At 38.3% G+C, this 24,481-nt stretch overlaps 1 protein-coding gene across 1 annotated transcript in view; it reads left to right on the top strand.

Moving 5' to 3' along the window:
• The window catches only part of LOC103508710 (multiple PDZ domain protein-like), a 42,452-nt gene extending 20,042 nt beyond the window's left edge, over positions 1–22,410 (top strand). The window contains exons 2-12 of the mRNA XM_026823227.1: positions 147–360; positions 635–811; positions 1,173–1,519; positions 12,345–12,547; positions 12,865–12,997; positions 16,382–16,695; positions 18,995–19,327; positions 19,999–20,184; positions 20,559–20,714; positions 21,269–21,430; positions 21,578–22,410. Coding sequence (XP_026679028.1) covers positions 147–360; positions 635–811; positions 1,173–1,519; positions 12,345–12,547; positions 12,865–12,997; positions 16,382–16,695; positions 18,995–19,327; positions 19,999–20,184; positions 20,559–20,714; positions 21,269–21,403 — 2,198 coding nt within the window. The 3' untranslated portion in view covers positions 21,404–21,430; positions 21,578–22,410. The remainder of the gene's footprint in view (positions 1–146; positions 361–634; positions 812–1,172; positions 1,520–12,344; positions 12,548–12,864; positions 12,998–16,381; positions 16,696–18,994; positions 19,328–19,998; positions 20,185–20,558; positions 20,715–21,268; positions 21,431–21,577) is intronic.
• Positions 22,411–24,481: the final 2,071 nt, after the last annotated feature.

Below are 24,481 nucleotides of genomic sequence, written 5' to 3'. Positions count from 1 at the left end.
GTCAATCAATGTCGACTGAACCATCCACACTGCCTCAATAACATAGCTTTACTTCGTCGATCGACGGCTAGTCGACTGTGACAATGTTTAAACACACCTTAAAAGCATCCCACATCTAACTTTTCACCCATCTTCTCTGTTTACAGATGAGTTGAAAGACAATGCTCTCGAAGAGGAAGAAGAACTGAAAGATGAGCTTGGAGAGATGGGATCGAACATAAGCAGACACTCTGGCAAAGGACTGAGTGGACGACGAACCCAATCTAGTGGCAACTTGTGCAACGGGAAACTAGTATCCAACGTGGGGAAGCTGCTGGTGCCCTGTACCAAACAGGGGGACGATTTGACCTCTCCAAACAGGTGAGAAAAAATTTGCCAGCCACTTTGATTCTAGTTTTGGGGTAGAAAATGGTGAAAATTCTCGACGGATTGATAAAGACCGATGTCACGTCATTGTCAAGTTCCTCCTAGAGAAATAACAGAACAAGTCTTCTTGCACAGGGCTGTAATTTCAGGGTATATGAACAAATAATGAGTAGGGAAGTAGAAAATTGGTTTTATTTTCAAGGTCCAAATGTTTTAATACAAAGATCAAAGAAAAACCCACATAAAAATCAATATTTCTCTTTCAAAGTGTATACGAGTGTGTGAAATTTGAAGAAGTTGATATAAATCCGCGACGAAAATTCGTTCCAAGAAGTCCAATTAGAAAATCGTCTAAATTTCCGAGAAGTGTTTCCTGTGCGACTTTGGTGGGCGAAACACTTGTGTCCAATGTAGATCAAGAGAAGGGTTTATCATATAATAACAGGTACATTAGAAGTGGGAGGATGATTAAAGCTAAGGAAACTTAATCCGTCCCTTTATCATTTGTTTCAACTAACACCAACTAGAGATAGGTACCTACTTAGAATTTGATGAATGGCACATAAGCGTATGATCTGTAATTTACTCTCAACTCCTAATTCAAGTAGATATTTCAAGGAAAAGCCACCCACCATAACACACAGACTAACACATTTTCCTCACCTACAACTTCTCCATCTCAATTTCATCTTGAATTTCTCCTTTCTCAATTCCGAGAATTCCTGTTGTTCTCTATCGATGTGTTTCCAAATAACCGGTGTATTTTTCTCACAACTAAAAATCATTTCACGTTCGACTGATTTCAGATATAAGCTCTGCGCCTCGTTACCAAACTATTTGGAGAAGGAAAATCTAGATGAGCTCGAATCCTGTAAATTCCCATACGGAATCAACAACAACAATAATAACAATAATGAGCTCGAATTTTACGATCTCAAGAAAGACTTGGAGCTAAACTTGAAACCCATCTTGATCAAATCGAGAACCGAAGACTACGTTACCAATGACCAGGGCTATGGATCGGAAAGATCGCCTGAAGAAGAATATCCACCGGACATTTTGAATCAGAAGAATCTACAAGACTGTGGCGGTGAGGAAAGTTCCAAAGCATCGGATCAGCAAATCTGCCAAGTGCATCCGTTTATCAATCAAAGTAAGTCCGGTTATCAAATGATTTTTAGCGGTAAGTTATCACAATTTTTGCTTTATTTATTGTATTGCTGACAGGCCAAGGATATAAGAGTAAAGATTTTGTCGTAGCCTGATCCATTAATTTAAAGTTTAATTTTGTGAATGAGCAGATAATTGAACTTTAATCCCTTCTTATCTGATAGAAGATGATAACAGTACCTCTGCTCTGATGTAATGAAGGTTTCCTCCAAATTTCATATTGGTTAAAGGGTCGGCTAATACTGCTAACACTTCTTACGAAAATAGGGTACAGTAGGGAACCTGGATAGGTGCCAAGGTGTGAGAATGGCGTAACGGATAGAAACGCTGTTTGATACTGTAAAATATTCAACTAGAAGAACAAGGATAACCCGATGAGATTATGTGTGAAGTACGTTGTTGGAATCATAAAAAGTATACTTGGGAAGTTTTACTCTCCGCTTTACGAGACCACTGGAGCTTTTTCGTTGCCTTTTCGCAAAAATTAATATCCCTCGTGTCTACGATGTTTCCATATTCTGTCTATATTTTGTACAGGGATATCTGCTCATCTAGTCTGGTGAAATCTCGGCTTTAGGAAGACTAGACTTTCGGTTTAAAATTTTCCTTGCCTTTCGCCTCTCCCTGTATATTTTCTTGTGGTATTATTAATCTTTCATCTGATTTATTAGCTATCTCTTCCTCATGCTCCTCTTCATCCAGCTCTCTTCCCTTCTTCATTTTGGTTTCCTAACTTCACCGGTTCCTATCTTCCCACTCATCTTTTATCTGAAAAGCTTTTTCCACCTCTTTGAAATCCATTTGACTATGTGGTTACCAATATTCCCCGTTTATATCCACTTAATTTTGCGCAATATTTTGGCCTGTAGCTGTAGCGTTCATAGAGATTTAATAAAAAATATTATTGTGTTGGTTTAAGAGTAGCTTTAGAACTTCAAGAGTACTTACTAAAAAAAAAAAATAATAAAATAAAAATTGCTCATTCATTTGATCATCGACCTTCGACCTATTTTCAATTTACAGTCTTGCCTATTTCGCTGAATAAATTGAATAATAGAATAATCTTGAATTTTCTTCTTATCTTGAAGATGTAAGTCTGTATTAGATTTTACCATCATCCATCACAAAGAGTATAGGTATCTACCCAACAGATGAGATTACCTATATCTTCTACTTCAGATTAACTTAATATGGTAAAAGTGCTATAGAAAATATTAAAATTCTGCATCTACATCAAAGTATCTGACACTAATACTTCCAGCAAAATATCAAGTCCTGATGCAAACAGACTTGGTGTGGTTCCCAGAATTACGTCATTCCATGCGTGACCTCCGTATCATTTCTGGTGTGACAAGGTCTTCGCTTTGAGGTGTTCGATTTCCATCTCAAGTAGACCATAAACCTAGGTAGCGAATATCAAGTATCTGAGATATTCTACGAAGAAGATTTCAGCGTGGAAATCTCAGTGTTTAGCTCGCGTGTGATTTTCATTGTCATCATTATTCCTTGTCTTCGTCTTGTTATTGGTTAGTTTTCTTTCCCACATTTTTCTCTCGGTCTTCCTGTGCCAGACATTGGTACAGTATTGTTGAGATATGGTTACAACTGCAGATCCATTCAGACACAACATGTTACAAACATAACATGACATACATTGTATTCCAATGCTATACGTTTTTTGCAGACTGGTTTATTGTTTGTGTGATCATCAGTGACGTTTATTCATTCAATTGTGGCGTCTTCTATTCAGAGGAAATTCATGGTTCCTTATTTCATATTCATCTACATTGCTCACTATTTTCTGGTACTTTAAATTTGATGTCACATAAGGTTTGTCCGATCCTCCATTCTTTGTCCATCCGTCATTGATAGTTTTTCACATCTCTGAATTTGTGCAGACTCTCAATTTGTCTGTGGTCGTAATCTTGTTTATTTTTATACAAGTTCCAGGTTAGATTGCATCTTTGGAAACCTCTGCTGAGTATTTTGTCATAACTCGGAAAATCTCTTGTGGTTTCAGCTCTCGTTTCAAAGATTTCAGAGTGGGAGAAAATATAAAACTTCACTCGCAGCACTTGAAACGTAATAATATAAAATTGATCAGGAGTTTCTTCTACACAATGACACTTCAATTTCAGTTTTCATTTCGGGGAGGGAAAAGAAGAACTCAAATTTTCTAAAAAGCTCTGGATTTTACGTGACAAGGATATAGAAAATCTTGTTTTATAGGGAACTATTTTTCGTCTCCTGCTTCCTCTGCGGCCTCTGCCACAGGGATTTCCAACTGGCGGCCCGCCAAGTTCTTACTATCCGGCCTGCCCAATAGAATTACATAAGTAGAATTTTATTTTACGTTTGTCTAGGAAGCAATAAATATTTATATGCCCAAAAAATGATAATGGGAAATCGAAATCATGAAATGTGGCATTCAATTTGCTACATTTCCTAAAATATTGTCCCTCATTATTCAGATATGATCAAATCCGCCTATCCAAGGAAAGCCAAAAGGGATAATTTACATGTGTCACGGAGTGTCAATTTTTGGTAGACAATATTTTTACCCGAATCTCGGTACCGCTCATAAACAACTCAGTTGGAAACCCCTATTTTCTAACACTCAATCCTCAAACCGCATTTTTTCATCTTGAATGAAGTAAACATCGCGATTGCTATCCTGCTTTCGTTTACCAAGAACAGACAAAACTAGAAGTACGGTAGTTGGTACTGTTGCAATTTTCCCAAGTATCTTTGTCACTCCACCACTTGGAATTTTGAACGTTTTGCTGTTCTTCGCATGTTGTACCTATAAGAATAAAAACTGAATTTTGCATTTTGTATGTCTTCAAAACAGAATAATCTTTCAAATTGGACTAAACCAAAGATTTGGTACCTTGTTCCCGACATATGTATTTGCAGTTGTCAGCCATGCCTAAGGGCACTTGTGCAGGTAACAAGCTCTGCTTTTTTCTTTTTCGATAATCCTTTCAATTTATCTTTTCTTCTCGTGTTTCTTTTCCTTGATTACTTGTCCAATTATAACACTACATACATAGTTACTAGGTAGGTACATTTATTATATCCCTAGGAATTGCGAAACGTTGTTAGAAACTCTTTTAGAAACGTTGATATTTACCTATACCGAATTTATTTGCATAGTTGTTACATCCATATTGTTGGTATATATCCTCCTTCGTTTCTTGTTTATGTTACTTCGCATTACTTCCAAATTAATACTCGATATCTAGCTAATGTTTAGTACTTGAATTCTTTGATTATATTTGTCTCATTGTCTTCCCATAATAATTGGTTTTTGCAAGGTCATGACGGATTGCAAATTACAAGTAGGTACTTTGTCGTGATCATTACATCAATATCTGTGAGATTCAAGCTGAAGAAACTTTATTAGAAACGTTAATATTTACCTATACCGAATTTATTTGCATAGTTGTTACATCCATATTGTTGGTATATATCCTACTTCGTTTCTTGTTTATTTTGCTTCGGGTTACTTCCAAATTAATACTCGATATCTTGTTAATGTTTAGTACTTGAATTCTTTGATCATATCTGTCTCATTGTTTTCACATAAGAATTGGTTTTTGCAAGGTCATGACGGATTGCAAATTACAAGTAGGTACTTTGTCGTGATCATTACATCAATTTCTGTGAGATTCAAGCTGTGAGAAGAAAAAAGAATGTTGTGACTCTCATTTCCAACTGAAGTCATTGACATTGCAAAGTGATTAAGCGTTCCTAAATAAGTAATTATTATCTCTTTTAGTCCTGATGACCATTGGATTGAATTTTCTTTACAGCTGCACTTCTGGAAAGGATATTAAGGTCTTTTCTGGATTATTGCTTTTTGTGTGATAAATTTGTCTTGAGCTCTAAGTACTTGCGTAGTTAAAGACTATTAGAGCAGAAATTATAGCTTAAAAAAATACTGGGTTCCTATATTTTCATTTTTACTACGAATATTATTAATGTCAATGGCAGTAGCTAATAATAATGCTAATATCCATTGAGGCACCACGTAAACAAGGGTTAAATTGGCCTGTGACCTCGTAGCTTGTTTTGACAGCTCCCCAGGGCGTCCCATAACGACCCTGCACTGATGGAACGAGAATTCTCAATTGAATTTTTGGAGGCAAAAAGCTGTCCAAAAAGTTTTCTGAGTGACAGACAGAAAAGACGAAGGAAAACCAAAGCCGGTTTCAATATTTTGAATTATTCAAATGAACAAAACGGGAAACAATAGAAATGTATTTTTAATACAAATATTTCTACCGGGTGGTCCTAGACGAATGATAAATTGGAATTAAAATTACGTTACGGTGCGATTTTATTGAATGAGATTTTTGACAGCGAAAGTTTATTAATATTACGTATGTATAACAAGACCATTGGAAGGAATGGAAGGGCTGCACTTTTTCCATCAACCTGATGCAGTCATTTTTATAAAGGATTCATTTAACTATTCATGACCTTCTTTAGGATTGAATTTTGTGAGTTCGAACCCTTGATGGTGAGAAATTTGATGAATACTTATTCCAGGAGTAAAAGATGACAATTTCTCATTTGTCGTACGAGTACTTTGAGGATTCTAATTTTACAACTCGACAATAGAATTGTTTAGTTGATTGGTAAGTTATCACAATTTTTGCTTTATTTATTGTATTGCTGACAGGCCAAGGATATAAGAGTAAAGATTTTGTCGTAGCCTGATCCATCAATTTAAAGTTTAATTTTGTGAATGAGCAGATAATTGAACTTTAATCCCTTCTTATCTGATAGAAGATGATAACAGCTAAACAGCACCTCCGCTCTGATGTAATGAAGGTTTCCTCCAAATTTCATATTGGTTAAAGGGTCCGCTAATACTGCTAACACTTCTTGCGAAAATAGGGTACAGTAGGGAACCTGGATAGATGCCAAGGTGTGAGAATGGCGTAACGGATAGAAACGCTGTTTGATACTGTAAAATATTCAACTAGAAGTACAAGGATACCCCGATGAGATTATGTGTGAAGTACGTTGTTGGAATCATAAAAAGTATACTTGGGAAGTTTTACTTTACGCTTTACGAGACCACTGGAGCTTTTTCGTTGCCTTTTCGCAAAAATTAATATCCCTCGTGTCTACGATGTTTCCATATTCTGTCTATATTTTGTACAGGGATATCTGCTCATCTAGTCTGGTGAAATCTCGGCTTTAGGAAGACTAGACTTTCGGTTTAAAATTTTCCTTGCCTTTCGCCTCTCCCTGTATATTTTCTTGTGGTATTATTAATCTTTCATCTGATTTATTAGCTATCTCTTCCTCATGCTCCTCTTCATCCAGCTCTCTTCCCTTCTTCATTTTGGTTTCCTAACTTCACCGGTTCCTATCTTCCCACTCATCTTTTATCTGAAAAGCTTTTTCCACCTCTTTGAAATCCATTTGACTATGTGGTTACCAATATTCCCCGTTTATATCCACTTAATTTTGCGCAATATTTTGGCCTGTAGCTGTAGCGTTCATAGAGATTTAATAAAAAATATTATTGTGTTGGTTTAAGAGTAGCTTTAGAACTTCAAGAGTACTTACTAAAAAAAAAAAATAATAAAATAAAAATTGCTCATTCATTTGATCATCGACCTTCGACCTATTTTCAATTTACAGTCTTGCCTATTTCGCTGAATAAATTGAATAATAGAATAATCTTGAATTTTCTTCTTATCTTGAAGATGTAAGTCTGTATTAGATTTTACCATCATCCATCACAAAGAGTATAGGTATCTACCCAACAGATGAGATTACCTATATCTTCTACTTCAGATTAACTTAATATGGTAAAAGTGCTATAGAAAATATTAAAATTCTGCATCTACATCAAAGTATCTGACACTAATACTTCCAGCAAAATATCAAGTCCTGATGCAAACAGACTTGGTGTGGTTCCCAGAATTACGTCATTCCATGCGTGACCTCCGTATCATTTCTGGTGTGACAAGGTCTTCGCTTTGAGGTGTTCGATTTCCATCTCAAGTAGACCATAAACCTAGGTAGCGAATATCAAGTATCTGAGATATTCTACGAAGAAGATTTCAGCGTGGAAATCTCAGTGTTTAGCTCGCGTGTGATTTTCATTGTCATCATTATTCCTTGTCTTCGTCTTGTTATTGGTTAGTTTTCTTTCCCACATTTTTCTCTCGGTCTTCCTGTGCCAGACATTGGTACAGTATTGTTGAGATATGGTTACAACTGCAGATCCATTCAGACACAACATGTTACAAACATAACATGACATACATTGTATTCCAATGCTATACGTTTTTTGCAGACTGGTTTATTGTTTGTGTGATCATCAGTGACGTTTATTCATTCAATTGTGGCGTCTTCTATTCAGAGGAAATTCATGGTTCCTTATTTCATATTCATCTACATTGCTCACTATTTTCTGGTACTTTAAATTTGATGTCACATAAGGTTTGTCCGATCCTCCATTCTTTGTCCATCCGTCATTGATAGTTTTTCATATCTCTGAATTTGTGCAGACTCTCAATTTGTCTGTGGTCGTAATCTTGTTTATTTTTATACAAGTTCAAGGTTAGATTGCATCTTTGGAAACCTCTGCTGAGTATTTTGTCACCACTCGGAAAATCTCTTGTGGTTTCAGCTCTCGTTTCAAAGATTTCAGAGTGGGAGAAGGAGAAAATATAAAACTTCACTCGCAGCACTTGAAACGTAATAATATAAAATTGATCAGGAGTTTCTTCTACACAATGACACTTCAATTTCAGTTTTCATTTCGGGGAGGGAAAAGAAGAACTCAAATTTTCTAAAAAGCTCTGGATTTTACGTGACAAGGATATAGAAAATCTTGTTTTATAGGGAACTATTTTTCGTCTCCTGCTTCCTCTGCGGCCTCTGCCACAGGGATTTCCAACTGGCGGCCCGCCAAGTTCTTACTATCCGGCCTGCCCAATAGAATTACATAAGTAGAATTTTATTTTACGTTTGTCTAGGAAGCAATAAATATTTATATGCCCAAAAAATGATAATGGGAAATCGAAATCATGAAATGTGGCATTCAATTTGCTACATTTCCTAAAATATTGTCCCTCATTATTCAGATATGATCAAATCCGCCTATCCAAGGAAAGCCAAAAGGGATAATTTACATGTGTCACGGAGTGTCAATTTTTGGTAGACAATATTTTTACCCGAATCTCGGTACCGCTCATAAACAACTCAGTTGGAAACCCCTATTTTCTAACACTCAATCCTCAAACCGCATTTTTTCATCTTGAATGAAGTAAACATCGCGATTGCTATCCTGCTTTCGTTTACCAAGAACAGACAAAACTAGAAGTACGGTAGTTGGTACTGTTGCAATTTTCCCAAGTATCTTTGTCACTCCACCACTTGGAATTTTGAACGTTTTGCTGTTCTTCGCATGTTGTACCTATAAGAATAAAAACTGAATTTTGCATTTTGTATGTCTTCAAAACAGAATAATCTTTCAAATTGGACTAAACCAAAGATTTGGTACCTTGTTCCCGACATATGTATTTGCAGTTGTCAGCCATGCCTAAGGGCACTTGTGCAGGTAACAAGCTCTGCTTTTTTCTTTTTCGATAATCCTTTCAATTTATCTTTTCTTCTCGTGTTTCTTTTCCTTGATTACTTGTCCAATTATAACACTACATGCATACATAGTTACTAGGTAGGCACATTTATTATATCCCTAGGAATTGCGAAACGTTGTTAGAAACTTCTTAAAGTGACATTCAATGCTTCCTCACCCCCAGGTATTCGAGAGAGCACCTCCATAGACATACACACCGCTTTCTCAACACCCTCCTAGCTCCTTAAAGCGCTTAGAACACAGGGCAAAAACCTTGTCCATTAAAAAAAAAAAAAAGTAGGTAATCGATAATTTTCTCCGAAGGAAATTTTTTCCCTCACCAAGACTCTCCCTCCCTCTCTCTCTCCCTCCCTCTCCTTATTGTTCCCTCCCTCCCTCTTTCTCTCTCTCTCCCTCCCTCTCCTTATCTTTCTCCTCCCCTCTCCTAACCTATCTCCCCTCTTCCCCCTGGTTTTTCTCAGCTTTGGAACCCTCATAGGAGGGAGAAGGGGGGTGGAGAAGAAGGAGGTGAAAATGGGATGTGAAAGAGGGGGAGGGGGTAGTCACTTGAAATATTGATCGGAAAAATACATGTGTGTAGTATAATGGTATAGGAACATGTTCGTGGAAAATTCGAACACAGACAGTCTTCATGAAAAAGGATGGAAGTTTCTTCTAGGAATGGGAGGGATACACACTCTATGTAAAGTACCTAGAATAGGCCATTCCATTTTCTTCTTCATCTTTTTCTTTTAAGAGGTTTGACAGAGGGAACTGTAACTGCTATGGTCTTATCGTCCCGAAATCGAAGAGAGAAGGAAGACAGGATAGGAGGAAAGCCAGCCGTCCCGAGAACGAACAATATCCCATCAGGATAAAATCCGCCCCGGGCGGGAATCGAACCCGCGGCCTAGCGCTTACAACAACGAAAGAAGAAGAAGAAGTAGAGGGAAGAAGACGACAACAAAGTAGAATAAGTACCTAAGTAAATAATCTACCTAAGTACATAAGTAGGTACAAGTACCTACGTGCTACGTAGGTACCTACTACCTATACATAACGGTACACGGTGAGGTTTCTCATGAAATCAAAATGTACATAAGGTAGGTACATGAGTACCGTGGACACAGATTTTATTAAACAGATGGACACAAACATGGACACACAATTAAGCACCAGGCAGGTTATGTTAAGTCGGTCTTTTTATCCCTCTTGGGCGCCGCGTACATTTTTGTTCAGGACTACTAACTGACTGTTTGTTTAGGATTGGGCTGTTGTTTAGGATTGGCATTGGACTGTTGTTTAGGATTGGACTGTTGTTTAGGATTGGACTGTTGTTTAGGATTGGACTGTTGTTTAGGATTGGGCTGTTGTTTAGGATTGGGCTGTTGTTTAGGATTGGGCTGTTGCAAGCAGGTAGGTACTATACTAGGTCAAGGATTGGATACCTGCCCGGGGCGGATCGTATCGTAAAAGAGGTAAGGTTCGTTCTCGGAACGGCTGGCTTTCTCCTATCCTGTGCACCCTCTCTTCGCTTTCGGGACGATAAGACCTTTCGCAGTTACCTACATTAGTCCCTCTGTCAAAGTTCCTAAAAGAAAAAGATGAAGAAGAAAATGGAATGGCCTATTCTAGGTACTTTACATAGAGTGTGTATCCCTCCCATTCCTAGAAGAAACTTCCATCCTTTTTCATGAAGACTGTCTGTGTTCGAATTTTCCACGAACATGTTCCTATACCATTATACTACACACATGTATTTTTCCGATCAATATTTCAAGTGACTACCCCCCCCCCTCCCTCCAACCCTTTCATATTCTATTTTCACCTCCCCGAAGAGAGAAGGAAGACAGGATAGGAGAAAGCCAGCCGTTCCGAGAACGAACATTATCCCATCAGGATAAAATCCGCCCCGGGCGTTTTTAGTTTTGATTTTCCCTTATTTGAAAGAATGTATTGAGGAATGTGCGAATTCAAATTTTCCATTAAAACAGAATAGAAGGGAGGTAGAGACGAAAGGAGGGCATAGGGAATGTAGGGAGAGTTTTGATAGTAATGAATAGTTTCACCATTGTGGATGTATAGAGGGGGAAATAATAAAAGGGATGAGAGGGAGGGAGAGAGAGGGAAAGAGAAAGAGAGAGAGCGAGAGAGAGAGAGAGAGGATGACAGAGAAGACGGGATAGAGAGGGGTCTCATAATGAAAGCTAATATTGAAACCACAAATGTTATTGTGTGTAATGCCAGTGCTACTAATACTATCAATGGTAATGTGTGTATTTCTGGCGGTATAGCAGTATAAATGAGGTATATTCTTTTCTATTTCTGTAATGGAGGCAGAATACAATATAAAACTATTACGACTAGGCACATGTATTGTAATTATTGTGTGTCTCCATTTTGAAAGTAGGTAATGTTACCTCAAGTACTGAAAATAATTATGTAAACCGTTTGCCGTTGTTATATAGGTATTGAGGCTAAAACAATTTACAGAACGCCGAATTCCAAGCACAGAGCCGAAAATTTTACGTCCCGGAAGTGAACTTTGCCAAAACCCTCAGGGTTGAGGACAATTAGGGTCTCATCCTCCCTCGCCTAAATTACATCACATTCCTTCCTATAGGATAAGGAATTTAAAAAGTTCATGTATAAATATGATCCGAAATCTCCGACCCAAGTTATACAAGAAATCCATCCATTCACCATTGAACTCGGGTGTGTAAGCGCAAAGCGCAGGGATACCCACTCGGCCACGAAAGTTACTCACTCTCATTTTGACCCTTATCTAATATGAACCCACTTCATCTGTTTTCCCACAGTTAGCTCCCTTTTCTTTTTATTTTGACCTTATTCTAATATGGACCCACGATTTCTTCGTTTCCCACAGATACTTCTCTTCTTTTCATTTTGACACCTTCTAATATGGACCCACGACCCACGGTTTCTTCCATTTCCCACAGAGAGATCTCTTTTCTTTTCATTTTGACACCTTATTCTAATATAAACCCACGATTTCTTCTATATTTCCACAGTTAGCTCTCTTTTCTTTTCTTTTGACACCCTCTAGTATGAACCCTCGATTTCTTCTGTCTCCCACAGAAAGCTGGGAGACAGAAAAAATCATGATACACATTACGCTCTCTTTTCTTTTCATTTTGACATCTTCTAATATGAACCCACCTCCTCTGTTTTCCCACAGATAGCAGCACATTCCTGGTGTGTATAGAGAAGGGCAGTCGAGGTTTGGGTCTGAGCGTGATGGGCGGCTGTGATACCGAAGATCATTTGATTCGCATCAAGCGGATATTTCCACACACACCAGCCGCACAGTGCGGCGTCCTTAGTCAGGGAGATGTGATATTGACTGTCAATGATGTTCCTCTCACTGGGCTGACAAACTATGTAAGTTTTCATATATACGAGTATGTAAGAAAAACACACACTCAAAAAAGTAGTGGAGGCTGAGAGGGAGTGTGGAGAGGAACAGTAGTCCACTGCCGCTCCTGCTACTACAACAACAAAAGTAGGTATACCTACCTTTTCTTCGCCTTTTCCCCTGTTAAGACGGTTTTGGCGTTTTTCATCAGCCTCTCAATCAGCCCTGGGGTGATTGTTTTGGGCTGACATTTGGTTTTGGCTTCAAAAAATTTACGAGTGGATGCCTTTTGCTATTTCTAGCTTCTGAATTAACCCATTTTGTTCCCTCTCGCGGATTTCAGGAAGCCCTGGAAGTTCTTCGCATGACTTCTCACATAGTTCATCTGAAGGTCTACCGTCCCCCTGACGTCAGCCAAAGTCAAATCCCCGCGCCCCCTTCCGACCCCCCCCCCCCTCCCCCCCAGGGGGAACCAGGTAATAATTTGCAATAAGGCCAGGGTAAGTTCTGATAAGGCTTATTGATAAAGTAAGATAAGGTAATAATTTGCAATAAGGCCAGGGTAAGTTCTGATAAGGCTTATTGATAAAGTAAGATAAGGTAATAATTTGCAATAAGGCCAGGGTAAGTTCTGATAAGGCTTATTGATAAAGTAAGATAAGGTAATAATTTGCAATAAGGCCAGGGTAAGTTCTGATAAGGCTTATTGATAAAGTAAGATAAGGTAATAATTTGCAATAAGGCCAGGGTAAGTTCTGATAAGGCTTATTGATAAAGTAAGATAAGGTAATAATTTGCAATAAGGCCAGGGTAAGTTCTGATAAGGCTTATTGATAAAGTAAGATAAGGTAATAATTTGCAATAAGGCCAGGGTAAGTTCTGATAAGGCTTATTGATAAAGTAAGATAAGGTAATAATTTGCAATAAGGCCAGGGTAAGTTCTGATAAGGCTTATTGATAAAGTAAGATAAGGTAATAATTTGCAATAAGGCCAGGGTAAGTTCTGATAAGGCTTATTGATAAAAGAAGATAAGGCAATAAATAAGGTAAGATAGGGTAAAATAAGGCCAGGGAAATTTTGACATTTGGTATTCGGGGCTATCGCTAGGATCGATCTCGTTGCTTGAAAAGCCAAAAAGAGTTGACTGCCAGCTCGGAATTACTTCATTCGAATCCCGGTCGAAGTGGAATTTTTCTGTGCCTATATTTATTCCTCCAATAGGTATGAGTGAAAAGATACCTTTTATGCTCTGAATCAGAGCGTAATCAACGCAACGTTACAATTTTTGCACTTCACATTTTGCAATATTTTGACGTCACAACCAAAACCTATCATCTTAATGCACTGTTTTACTGTTTTTTAAAGAATTTTCTTTTCTACATACCTATTATAAAATGTCATTCCGTGATATGGGGGTGCGGTATTCTGGGTGGGGGCTAACCTTTCATGCTCTGAATCAGAGCGTAATCAACGCAACGTTACAATTTTTGCACTTCACATTTTGCAATATTTTGACGTCACAACCAATATCATCTTAATGCACTGTTTTACTGTTTTTAAAGAAATTTCTTTTCTACATACCTATTAATTATAAAATGTCATTCTGTGATATGGGGGTGCGGTATTCTGGGTGGGGGCTGTGCGGAAGCAGAAATATTTTAGGCCAAGAGGAAACAAAAATGGTAAACACACCAAACATGTAAATACCTACTATCGAAATTTGTGTCCCCTTTTGTGTAGGTAGATTAGAGTTAAATTTCCCCCAAACTTTATGACAAAACTAAATTGGATGTTGTACGCGATAGCGGTGCAGCCATTTAAATTTGAGCGAAAAACAATATCCGCGACAAAACCAATTTCAATTTTATAAAAAAAAAAGAAAAAAAACTGCCACGAACTTGCCGAGTAACGCTCGAATTAATGAAATTGTTTGAAATTGAAAGAAAAACAAACAAAACATTTTCCGAACGAATAGAAAAATCTCGTAAAAAATAATTGGATGACGGAATTATGTAAATAAAGACCCGAGAGGCAGAACAGAAAGACAGCGTTTGATTTGGCCTGCCTCTTCTAATCCCCAGGGTGCAAATAGTCCCGTAATATTTGCCTAGCCTAAACGAATAGTTACCTGATGAATATCTGATTAAATTAATTATCCAATGCCTTGGAGTCGAATAATTGCCATAAAAACAATTTTCCAGTTTTCTACTGTCCAACTTTTGTGAATGAATGGGAGGGAGATAATTTTCATCGAAAAAAATCTGGTGTGAACATCACACGACTTTTAAAAAAAAAAAAAAATCGATGCACAAATTTTTTAATCAAATTTTCCATAACTCTTGAAACTTTTTTTCATGTCTTTCTGAAGACCAACTTTTTGCTTTCCATTTTTTCAATATTGAAGTTTTTTCAGAGGAAAAACTCATTAAGTCGTCAAAGCTGGTTGAAATTTATTCATTTTCTGTAATAATGACAAGTTTTCCCAATAGTCCCGGCTTTATTCTCATCAATTCAAAAATTTAAACATGAAAATGTGTTATTTTCCCCGGCACACCTCTCTCTCCCACCTTTCTCTTTCGATCTCTCTCTTTTTTTTTTCTTAGTCTTTTTTTCGCTCTCAATTCATTTCCCCTCTCTCCTCTTCACTCTTTTTTTCTCTCTCACTTTCTCTCATTCATAACATGAAAACTTCATGGACTTCTGGGAATCGAAGACGGCGCAGAACATATTATTCTGCTAGGTAAACTTTGTAGTAGGAGGAAAAGAGAAAGAAGGTGAAGAAGGAGGAGGAAAACGAGAAAAATGTATTGTTATCCTCGTATGTAGGAGTCCAAATCTAGTTTTTCCTCTCGCTCTCTCAACTCCCTTTCTCTCTCCCTCCCTCCCTTCCTTCCACCTACATATTTGTAAAAGAGAGTCTTTCGTTATATTAATGGGAAAAAAATCCCATTTCTGGATCATAAAAGATGACTGATTATTCCCTCGATTCCTAAAAACTTACTGCAAAAACTTTAGGTACTTGTAGTACTTTAGGGACTTACGTACTCTTATCATGTCCTCGATTCCGCGTGAAAAATCACATGGGATCAACTATTCACTTGCTTATTTGGTAACGGTTCACAAATAAAAGGGAAAATTGTTGACACAGGGGAGTATCGAACCCGCAACTTCTCAACTGTAAGTCAGAGAGTGCTAAAAGTAGCTGTTATTAGGGTTTGATTGGAAACAGCTCTCTGCTTCTCCGAAATGTCGAATTTAGCGTGACACCTATTTGATATGGCGTTGTGCTTTTTATGCTCTTTGCTCTTTAAGGCCGGTTTACACAAAGTGGAGGAAAAGAGAAAGAAGGTGAAGAAGGAGGAGGAAAACGAGAAAAATGTATTGTTATCCTCGTATGTAGGAGTCCAAATCTAGTTTTCCTCTCTTTCTCTCAACTCCCTTTCTCTCTCCCTCACTCCCTTCCACCTACATATTTGTAAAAGAGAGTCTTTCGTTATATTAATGGGAAAAAAATCCCATTTCTGGATCATAAAAGTTGACTGATTATTCCCTCGATTCCTAAAAACTTACTGCAGAAACTTTAGGTACTTGTAGTACTTTAGGGACTTACGTACTCTTATCATTACTGATGAAAATTTGTAATTACTTGAGTCCATAATTCATAACCAATCGACGGCCCTATAAATTGCACCCCTAGCCGGAGCCGGAACGAAGATTTCTGTAAATATTTTTGCAGGAACAACGCGACTTTTTGAATATGCAAACCCTGTAGGTACAGAATTTGTAGACAGACCCTGAAGTAGGGACCCAGAAGGGTGTGAATAAATAAAAATATGGGGATTCGGCCTTTATATCCTAGAATCCGAGTATCCGAGACCATTGACACTTTTGATTTGCACCCTAAGAACGACCTATAGGTACCTGAATTGCCATTTTTTCTGGTCCTCTCCAACCTGTCTCTATTTACCTATTTTCTGTTTTATTTCATATTTGTTTCAGGAGTTCGACATAGTGCTCACTAAAAACAATGGCAGTCTAGGATTCACTCTGAGGAAGGAGGATGAGAGTGTGCTAGGTCATTATGTGAGAGCCCTAGTAAGAGAACCTGCCCTGTCTGATGGCAGAATCAAACCCGGTGATAAAATTCTGGCTGTAAGTATTACCCCTACAAATTAACTCACTAGGTCGTGGGATCGATTCCCACCCGGGGCGAACTTCATCCTAAGTAGGTAGATCTCACTATTTCGCGTGTTCTATTCCCAACTGGGGCGAACTTTATCCTAAAAAGATTGGGTTCGTTCTCGGAACGGCTGGCTTTCTCCTATCCTGTCCACCTTTTCTCTTCCATTTCGGGACGATAAGACTTCTGTTGTTAGAATTCCCTCTATCAAATCTCAATTTTTTCCATAAGTTAATTAGTCAGTTGCCGAAACGGTTTTGGCCTAGAACATATCCAGATTGTGCAGTGACATAGTGACATCTTACCCCATTAGTTTTCCAGTCCTGAATCCCGGTGTTGTCTTTGAGTCAATGTTAAGCTCACATGTACGGTATCATTACTACCATTACCTATTATACTTTACTATAGGATAAGTTCACGATACTTGTGCTCTTGTACTTTAACTACCTCGTCATTATTTTAAAGTGTATTTTTGCTTTATGCCCTTTTTCTCTTCTTGTTCTTCATCCCTCTCCTAACCGAATTATCTATGTAAGTTATTAGCTTCTAATAAGCTATACCTTAGGTAGTGTACCTACTTACCTATGTACCATTGTATACCTATATTCATGTATTGATAGGTAGTTAGGTACCTACTTGTAATAAATATGTATGTAGGTTCTATATTAACTTCTAATAAGCTGTACCTAGTTGCCTGTATTGATAGTCTGGCGTGCTGTGCACTTGAATAAACATGTGGCCCCCTAATGTTGAATGTTCCGTCAGTGACATTCCCTACCTGTTTGTAACAAGATCGGGGAGAAAAATTGCACAGTTTGTTTTGCGCTCTCTCTCTCTCTCTCTCTCTCTCTCTCTCTCTCTCTCTCTCTCTCTCTCTTTCTCTCTCTCTTTCTCTCTCTCTCTCTCTCTCTCTTTTGTGGCTACATCAGAATAACGACGTATTCAGGGCCGTATTTAGGGGGGGCCGAGGGGGCCCGGGTCCCCCCTTCGACAAAATTCTGGATACGGCCTGGACGTATTCAGCCGCCTTTTCTCCGAAACTGCCCTCTCTAATGAGAAACAGTATAGGTGTACCCCTACCCATTACATATTACTATTCGTATCTCCCTACATGTGATGTACTTATTCCCCGTCTCAGTCTTGTAGGTAATGTAGGTATATCACGCTTACAATGTATGTAGATAGGTAGGTAGTTTGTTAGTTAGGTATACCTACTTGTATGAATTATCTATGTAAGTTATTAGCTTCTAATAAGCTATACCTTAGGTAGTGTACCTACTTACCTATGTACCATTGTATACCTATATTCCTGTATTGATAGGTAGTTAGGTACCGACTTGTAATAAATATGTATGTAGGTTCTATATTAACTTCTAATAAGCTGTACCTAGTTGCCTGTATTGATAGTCTGGCGTGCTGTGCACTTGAATAAACATGTGGCCCCCTAATGTTGAATGTTCCGTCAGTGACATTCCCTACCTGTTTGTAACAAGATCGGGGAGAAAAATTGCACAGTTTGTTTTGCGGAAAAATTAAACACGGCTAAATTGGAGTACCTAAACTTTGTTAAATTGTTTTGCGTAAAAAATCGACACAGTAAAACTGGAGAACCTGGACTGAAGTTGGAATTTTGGAGTTTGCTATGAATTTTTGTTTTGCGGAAAAATTAAACACGGCTAAATTGGAGTACCTAAACTTTGTTAAATTGTTTTGCGTAAAAAATCGACACAGTAAAACTAGAGAACCTGGACTGAAGTTGGAATTTTGGAGTTCGCTATGAATTCTTTGTTTCAATCCTAGCGAATTTGTGCTTTTGTTTAGTTTAAATGTGTAATATGGGTATGTCGTAATGTTGTACCTATTATGTAGCGTTAGAAAGCAGTTTTTTAGTGTGTCTATTTAAGCCGGTTTTGGTATTGATTTTTTACAATCTCCCCTCTTTCCTCCCAAAATTAGTCTGTGGCACATCACAGGAACAGATTACCTATTCATATCAACGGTCTAATGATCTAATCCTAGCCGAAAAATTCAAAATTACAACCCAATAAACGTAACTTGTACCCACTTAACTTAAAATATTCGCACCTGAAAGCAACAAACACAACCCCGACCCAAAGTTGTTACTTTTGCCGAAAATAGTTCATCCCTGAAAGGGAATTTCGGTAAAAATATCCCTACCTACGGCTACGTTTCTAATGAACTTTACTCTCTATTTTTTCTCTATGGGAACTCCCTGGTACATGTTTCTAATAAACTGTATTCTTCATTTTCTGTTCAGGAACCTCTCTCCCTCCCGCCCTCCCCTCCTCTCCCCCTCCCCTGCATCACTCCCAGGAGCCTGTCTCCATGCCTCCCCTCTTCTCCCAGGAACCTAAAAGTCCGCCCTATTTCTTAGTCAAGGACACGGATGATCCTTACAAAGCCAGTCTGGATCTGTCCAAATCCTTAGACTCGACTAAATCCTACCCTCATCCCCCTATCTATGTTCCCAAAGACGAGCCTGATATGTACACTTCCGAGCATGAACCGACGTCTATGCCTCCCATGGGCTCAGAACACCAGGGATTTCAACATGGCAATCCGTCGTACCAGTCTACCATTCCTGTGTCGTCCAAGAAGTCAGAGGTAAGAGATTCAAAGAACCAAAACATTCTTTCCTCTTTCTTTCTTTCTTTCTTTCTTTCTTTCTTTCTTTCTTTCTTTCTTCTTTCTTTCTTTATCGTACGAGTATAACTGCTATGGTCTGTAGTAACGGTGGTAAGTGGTTGTTTACCCTCCATTCCATAACAAACTACCGCCTACTCACATTAACCTCACCACTCACCAGCCTAAGTGGGGTCGGGAAAAGCCATCAGCAACCGATTGCTGAAAAGACCAACCACACGGAACGTTCCTTAACTTCAGTGAATCATGGGAACTGGTGCCCAACAACGTTCTATCCTCCTATCGTCATTGACTAGTAGTGCTTTATTTAGACTGTCGCATTAGGACATGTCTCTTTATCTCAATAATTTAATACATATATCGCTACTTCATTTCAGACGAAGCTCGAAAATGGTGGTGCTTCCATCCCAGATCTACCAGCCATGTTGTCCCCTCCCCCAGTAGAAGGTAGCAAAGGACTTCTCAAATGGAAAGGAGTAGTGTTCTCTCCGGACGAATTCCTCCTATCGTCATTGACTAATAGTGCTTTATTTAGGCTAATAGTGCTTTATTTAGACTAATAGTGCTTTATTTAGGACATGTCCCTTTATCTCAATACTTTAATTCATGTACCTATTGCTGTTTCATTTCAGACGAAGCTGGAAAATGGTGGTGCTTCCATCCCAGATCTACCAGCCATGTTGTCCCCTCCCCCCGTAGAGGGTAGCAAAGGACTTCTCAAATGGAAAGGAGTAGTGTTCTCCCCGGACGAATCAGAAGAACATATGGACAAGATTAAACCTCCTCTAGCTTTCTCTGTCAGCTCGAACGGAGATGAAGTAAGTAGAAACATTCACTATTATTAAAACACAAATTAGCCAGTCTAGAGGGTTGCACTTTCCCTGAACCATTTCGAAATCCATTGAACCCTCTAAAAAAACTGGTTAAATGGTTCTCGGTACCCAAGTATTTGATTTTCCTCATTTCTTGGTGTGATTTCAGCAAACTCTCTAAAAAACTGGTTAAATGGTTCTCGGTACCCAAGTATTTGATTTTCCTCATTTCTTGGTGTGATTTCAGCAAACCGTGGGTGGTTGTTGGTTAGGTGGTTTGAGTAGATACTAATTAACCCAATTGTTTGGCATGTTTTCAGCAAAGTGTGTTCTTTAAGTTTGAGTAGGTATTAATTCCCATTTTTCTGGTGTGCTTTCAGCAAATCGTGGTCGTCGAGCTGAACCGGGGTTGGAATAGTCGGCTGGGTTTCAGTCTGAACGAGGGACCAAACGCTTCCACTGTGATTAGTGCTATCCATTCCGATAGTGTAGCAAGTAGAGACGGCAGACTGAAAGTAGGAGACCAGATTGTTATGGTAAGTAGGCGACCACAACGGAGAACCGACCATTGGCCATAGCCTAGTATAGTACCGACCCAAGACAAAATGAACAGACCATGCTAATGAATATAAGCTTGCTCAAAGGAGCTTTGACCTTAGCTCCGACCATAATACCGACCCCCGAAGAAAATGAAGAAATTAAACATACATAGTATTTTCCGTTGTGGACTTGCACTAAGTGAACCTCTTGTGTGCCAAGCTAGTATAGTGACCACTGTATGGCAAAAAGGAGCTTTGACCTTAGCTCCGACCATAATACCGACCCCCGAAGAAAATGAAGAAATTAAACATACATAGTATTTTCCGTTGTGGACGTGCACTAAGTGAACCTCTTGTGTGCCAAGCTAGTATAGTGACCACTGTATGGCAATTTACAATGGGGATTTTTTCTGCTCTGTTGAGTTGGGATTATCGGTGTGAGGACTAAGTGAAACAATAAATACTTTTTGGAAAGGAAAGGAAAAACGGGCCATAGAAGTAGTTCATCCCTTGAAATCTCTTGACCAATTCCCTCTCATTCTGATTTCCAGGTAAACGATGAAAGTGTGGAAACAATGAGCACGCCCGACATCATCGACTTACTTCGTAAGATTAGAGGAAGCATTTGCATCCGCGTTCATAGGAAGAATAAAGCCAAGACTTCGGTAGCCAGCAATGAGCTTTGAGATGGAAGCTGTGGCCCCCCTCTCTCCCTTGCAATCTTATTTTTTAATACTGAATAATCAAAACTTGAACTTGTTGTTCATATTTATTGCATCCGCGTTCATAGGAAGAATAAAGCCAAGACTTCGGTAGCCAGCAATGAGCTTTGAGATGGAAGCTGTGGCCCCCCTCTCTCCCTCGCAATCTTATTTTTAATACTGAATAATCAAAACTTGAACTTGTTGTTCATATTTATTTGTGTTGTCTTTTTCGTGTCGACTTTTGATGGTAATTTTGAAAAGCTGGCGATGTTGGCGCCTTCGAAATTCATGTTTTGTGTTTGGGGTGATAGGAAAACGAATCTTTTCGCAACAATTTGAGTCTTTGCATACCGAGCACCGACATAATATACATCTCACGTTCTAGATCTAGAACATACAAAGTATCCATGAAATAGATCTTAAGCTAATCTTGTAAGTCTAACTTTTCTTAGTGCTGGATATTATTTCACCTCAGTTAACATATCACTATCAAATGTCGACATAAATGGTAAGTTATTTTGTAAAGACATTCTAATGTTTTTTTTTTTACCTGCAAATGTTTTGTTTTTATAGATCAATGTTGAATTGTTGATACATTTTCTCAAAGATCCTAATAATTCCCAACATTTTTACTCAATCTTTACACCATTTTATTTTTGCATTTATTTTATTTAGGTAGCTCATTTTGCAGTTTGTTTTCCCATTTTTTTTTTTATTACCATTTTTCGTTGTTTTCATTTGTCTATATCTATAGGTACTTTGTTTTTGATTATTATTTTTTTAATAACTGCTGAAATAAAGCACTTCCCTGAATAAAAAATAGATTTATTTTTTAACACAGAAACCATTTACCTACCATGTTAATATCAAATAATCACTATTTTTTTCGTTGTTTCTGGTTTAGTCTAAGTAATTAAATAAATCGTAGTGAAATGCAAATAAATATATATTTATATTGTTATTACCTAATAAATAACGGAAATAAATTATTTATGAATAATGTACTTGCTATAGTAATATTCCAACAAATGAGCGTCCTATTTCATCTTTGGGGGATTTTGGAACGATACTGAAAGATAAAAATTCACATCTTTTACGCGTGTTAGGTAGCTATTCATACCCAAATTATAACCATTTAGAGATGTGTAAAGATTCATTGAGCTAAAAAAACGGGGGTATACCACGATTCCGCGCATGTGCCCTGCGTAGAAAGTAGAGATTTACAATAGTAATAAAAAGGTATAAGGGACGGACTATTGTATTCGCTTCGGTGTCTGTCACTCGCTCGCTCGCTCGCTTCTGTCGACTTTCCGCAAACCCGTTGTTCTGATTGTTTATTTTATCTTGATTTTGTTGAACTTGGGTGAAAGTTTGAACCCGGTTCAAGGTTTTGGCCAAAAAAGTGGAAAAAAAGTTTAGATTTGTTTTGTTCCAACAATGCAAGACCGAGTGCAGTTCAAAATTGTAAATACAAAAATGAATCCTCACTTAAAGAAGCACTGCCAGCCTAGTTAGCTTGGTTGGTAGCGCGTCTGCCTTGTAAGCTCTAAGCCGCGGGTTCGATTCCCGCCCGTGGCGGATTTTATCCTGATTTCCTGAACGAATAATGTTCGTTCTCGGAACGGCTGACTTTCTCCTATCCTGTCTTCTTTCTTTCTCCGTTTTCGGGACGATAAGACCTTTGCAGTTACAGTTCCCTCTATCAAACCTTGGAAAAAAAATGTAGATACCTACAAAAATAATTCTTCACTTAAATAAGCACTATTATTTTCAGAATAAATGGAAATTATCCGGCAGTACGTATCATCTATCTATTGAATTACTTGGTAGGTAATTTCTATTAGAAAGCTTTTAGAACGATCTTCAACCTCATCTGCACATACCTCGATATCGATGTTTTCTATCATTTGTACAGTAACACTTTTACTCTGAAAGTCAATGGTCTGTGAGTCCAATGGTCTGACAGTCTAATGGCCTGAGGACCAATAGCTAAATGACCATTGCTAATTTTATGGCTGATCTTTGAACTTTGGTGCCCTCTGGTTTCTGGTATGCTACCATCTGCTTCTGTAGCAGCCAACCTCAGTGGTGTAGTGGACTTTGGATCTGAAGGTTGGTGGTTCGAACCCAAGTCAACTCAGAAAATTGAGCATAGAGCGTCAATTAAAGAAAGGCATTTGATGTGACAAAAGCAATTATTAAACCTACACAGCGATTATTTTATACAGAATTTCTATACAAAAATCATGTGTTTTATCTAGAAAGAAATGCCTAATAAATTATGTCGCATTGATAAATCTTAGGTCCAATTACCCAAAGAAAATTTGAAGAATTGACAGCGTTTCTCTAATTTTATTGCTATATGTGTACAGCCTGGTCAGTGGACACAGCTTAATGAGGAACTTTACCCCAGCAGCAGGCAACTACTGTTATTTTGAGGATAAAATTCCATAATTCGGTTTTCAATTAAAAATATGATAATTTTTCCTTGAGAGATTTCCTTGAATATTTTTTGCTTTAAAAAATCCTCAACACATTTGTTACCAACTAATGTGGGTTGTAAAAAAATGTTATGTTAATTTTTGGGTCACTTTTTACAAGTAGGTAGGGTGAATGTGAAATTCCTTAGCATTTAAGGAGTTTGCTTAAAGAAAGGCAAAGCATGTCGTGTAGGTGATCTTTAGAATTGACGCCTTAAGGTATGTTAACTGTTCCACACCTAGTGGACCGGCCGTCGATCGATGTCGACTGACCCGTCCACACTGCCTCGACAACATAGATTCACCTCGTCAACTGACGCTCGATTTTTGCAGTGTATTTTATTTTCCTTTTTCATTTGGGGTGTAGGAGGGGACTGCTGATTCCGGCCTCCCTTGAGGGAGCCCCGGGCCCGGGGCCGGCTGATCCCCCTATGAGGGGGCCGGCTGATCCCCCTATGAGCGGCCCTGCATTGGGTGTGAGTAAGGTGTTAAGGTCTATAATCTTGTCTTGCACTCATTATTCAATAGTTCATAACTATCTCCATCTAAAATCCTAATTCCTACCTTCTAAATCTATTTT

The sequence above is a fragment of the Diaphorina citri genome, unplaced genomic scaffold (assembly GCF_000475195.1).
Source record: "Diaphorina citri unplaced genomic scaffold, Diaci psyllid genome assembly version 1.1 scaffold425, whole genome shotgun sequence".
In the NCBI taxonomy this organism is placed as follows: domain Eukaryota; kingdom Metazoa; phylum Arthropoda; class Insecta; order Hemiptera; family Psyllidae; genus Diaphorina; species Diaphorina citri.
Note: the sequence above shows the minus strand (reverse complement) of the source record. Positions and strands in the feature narration are given on the sequence as shown.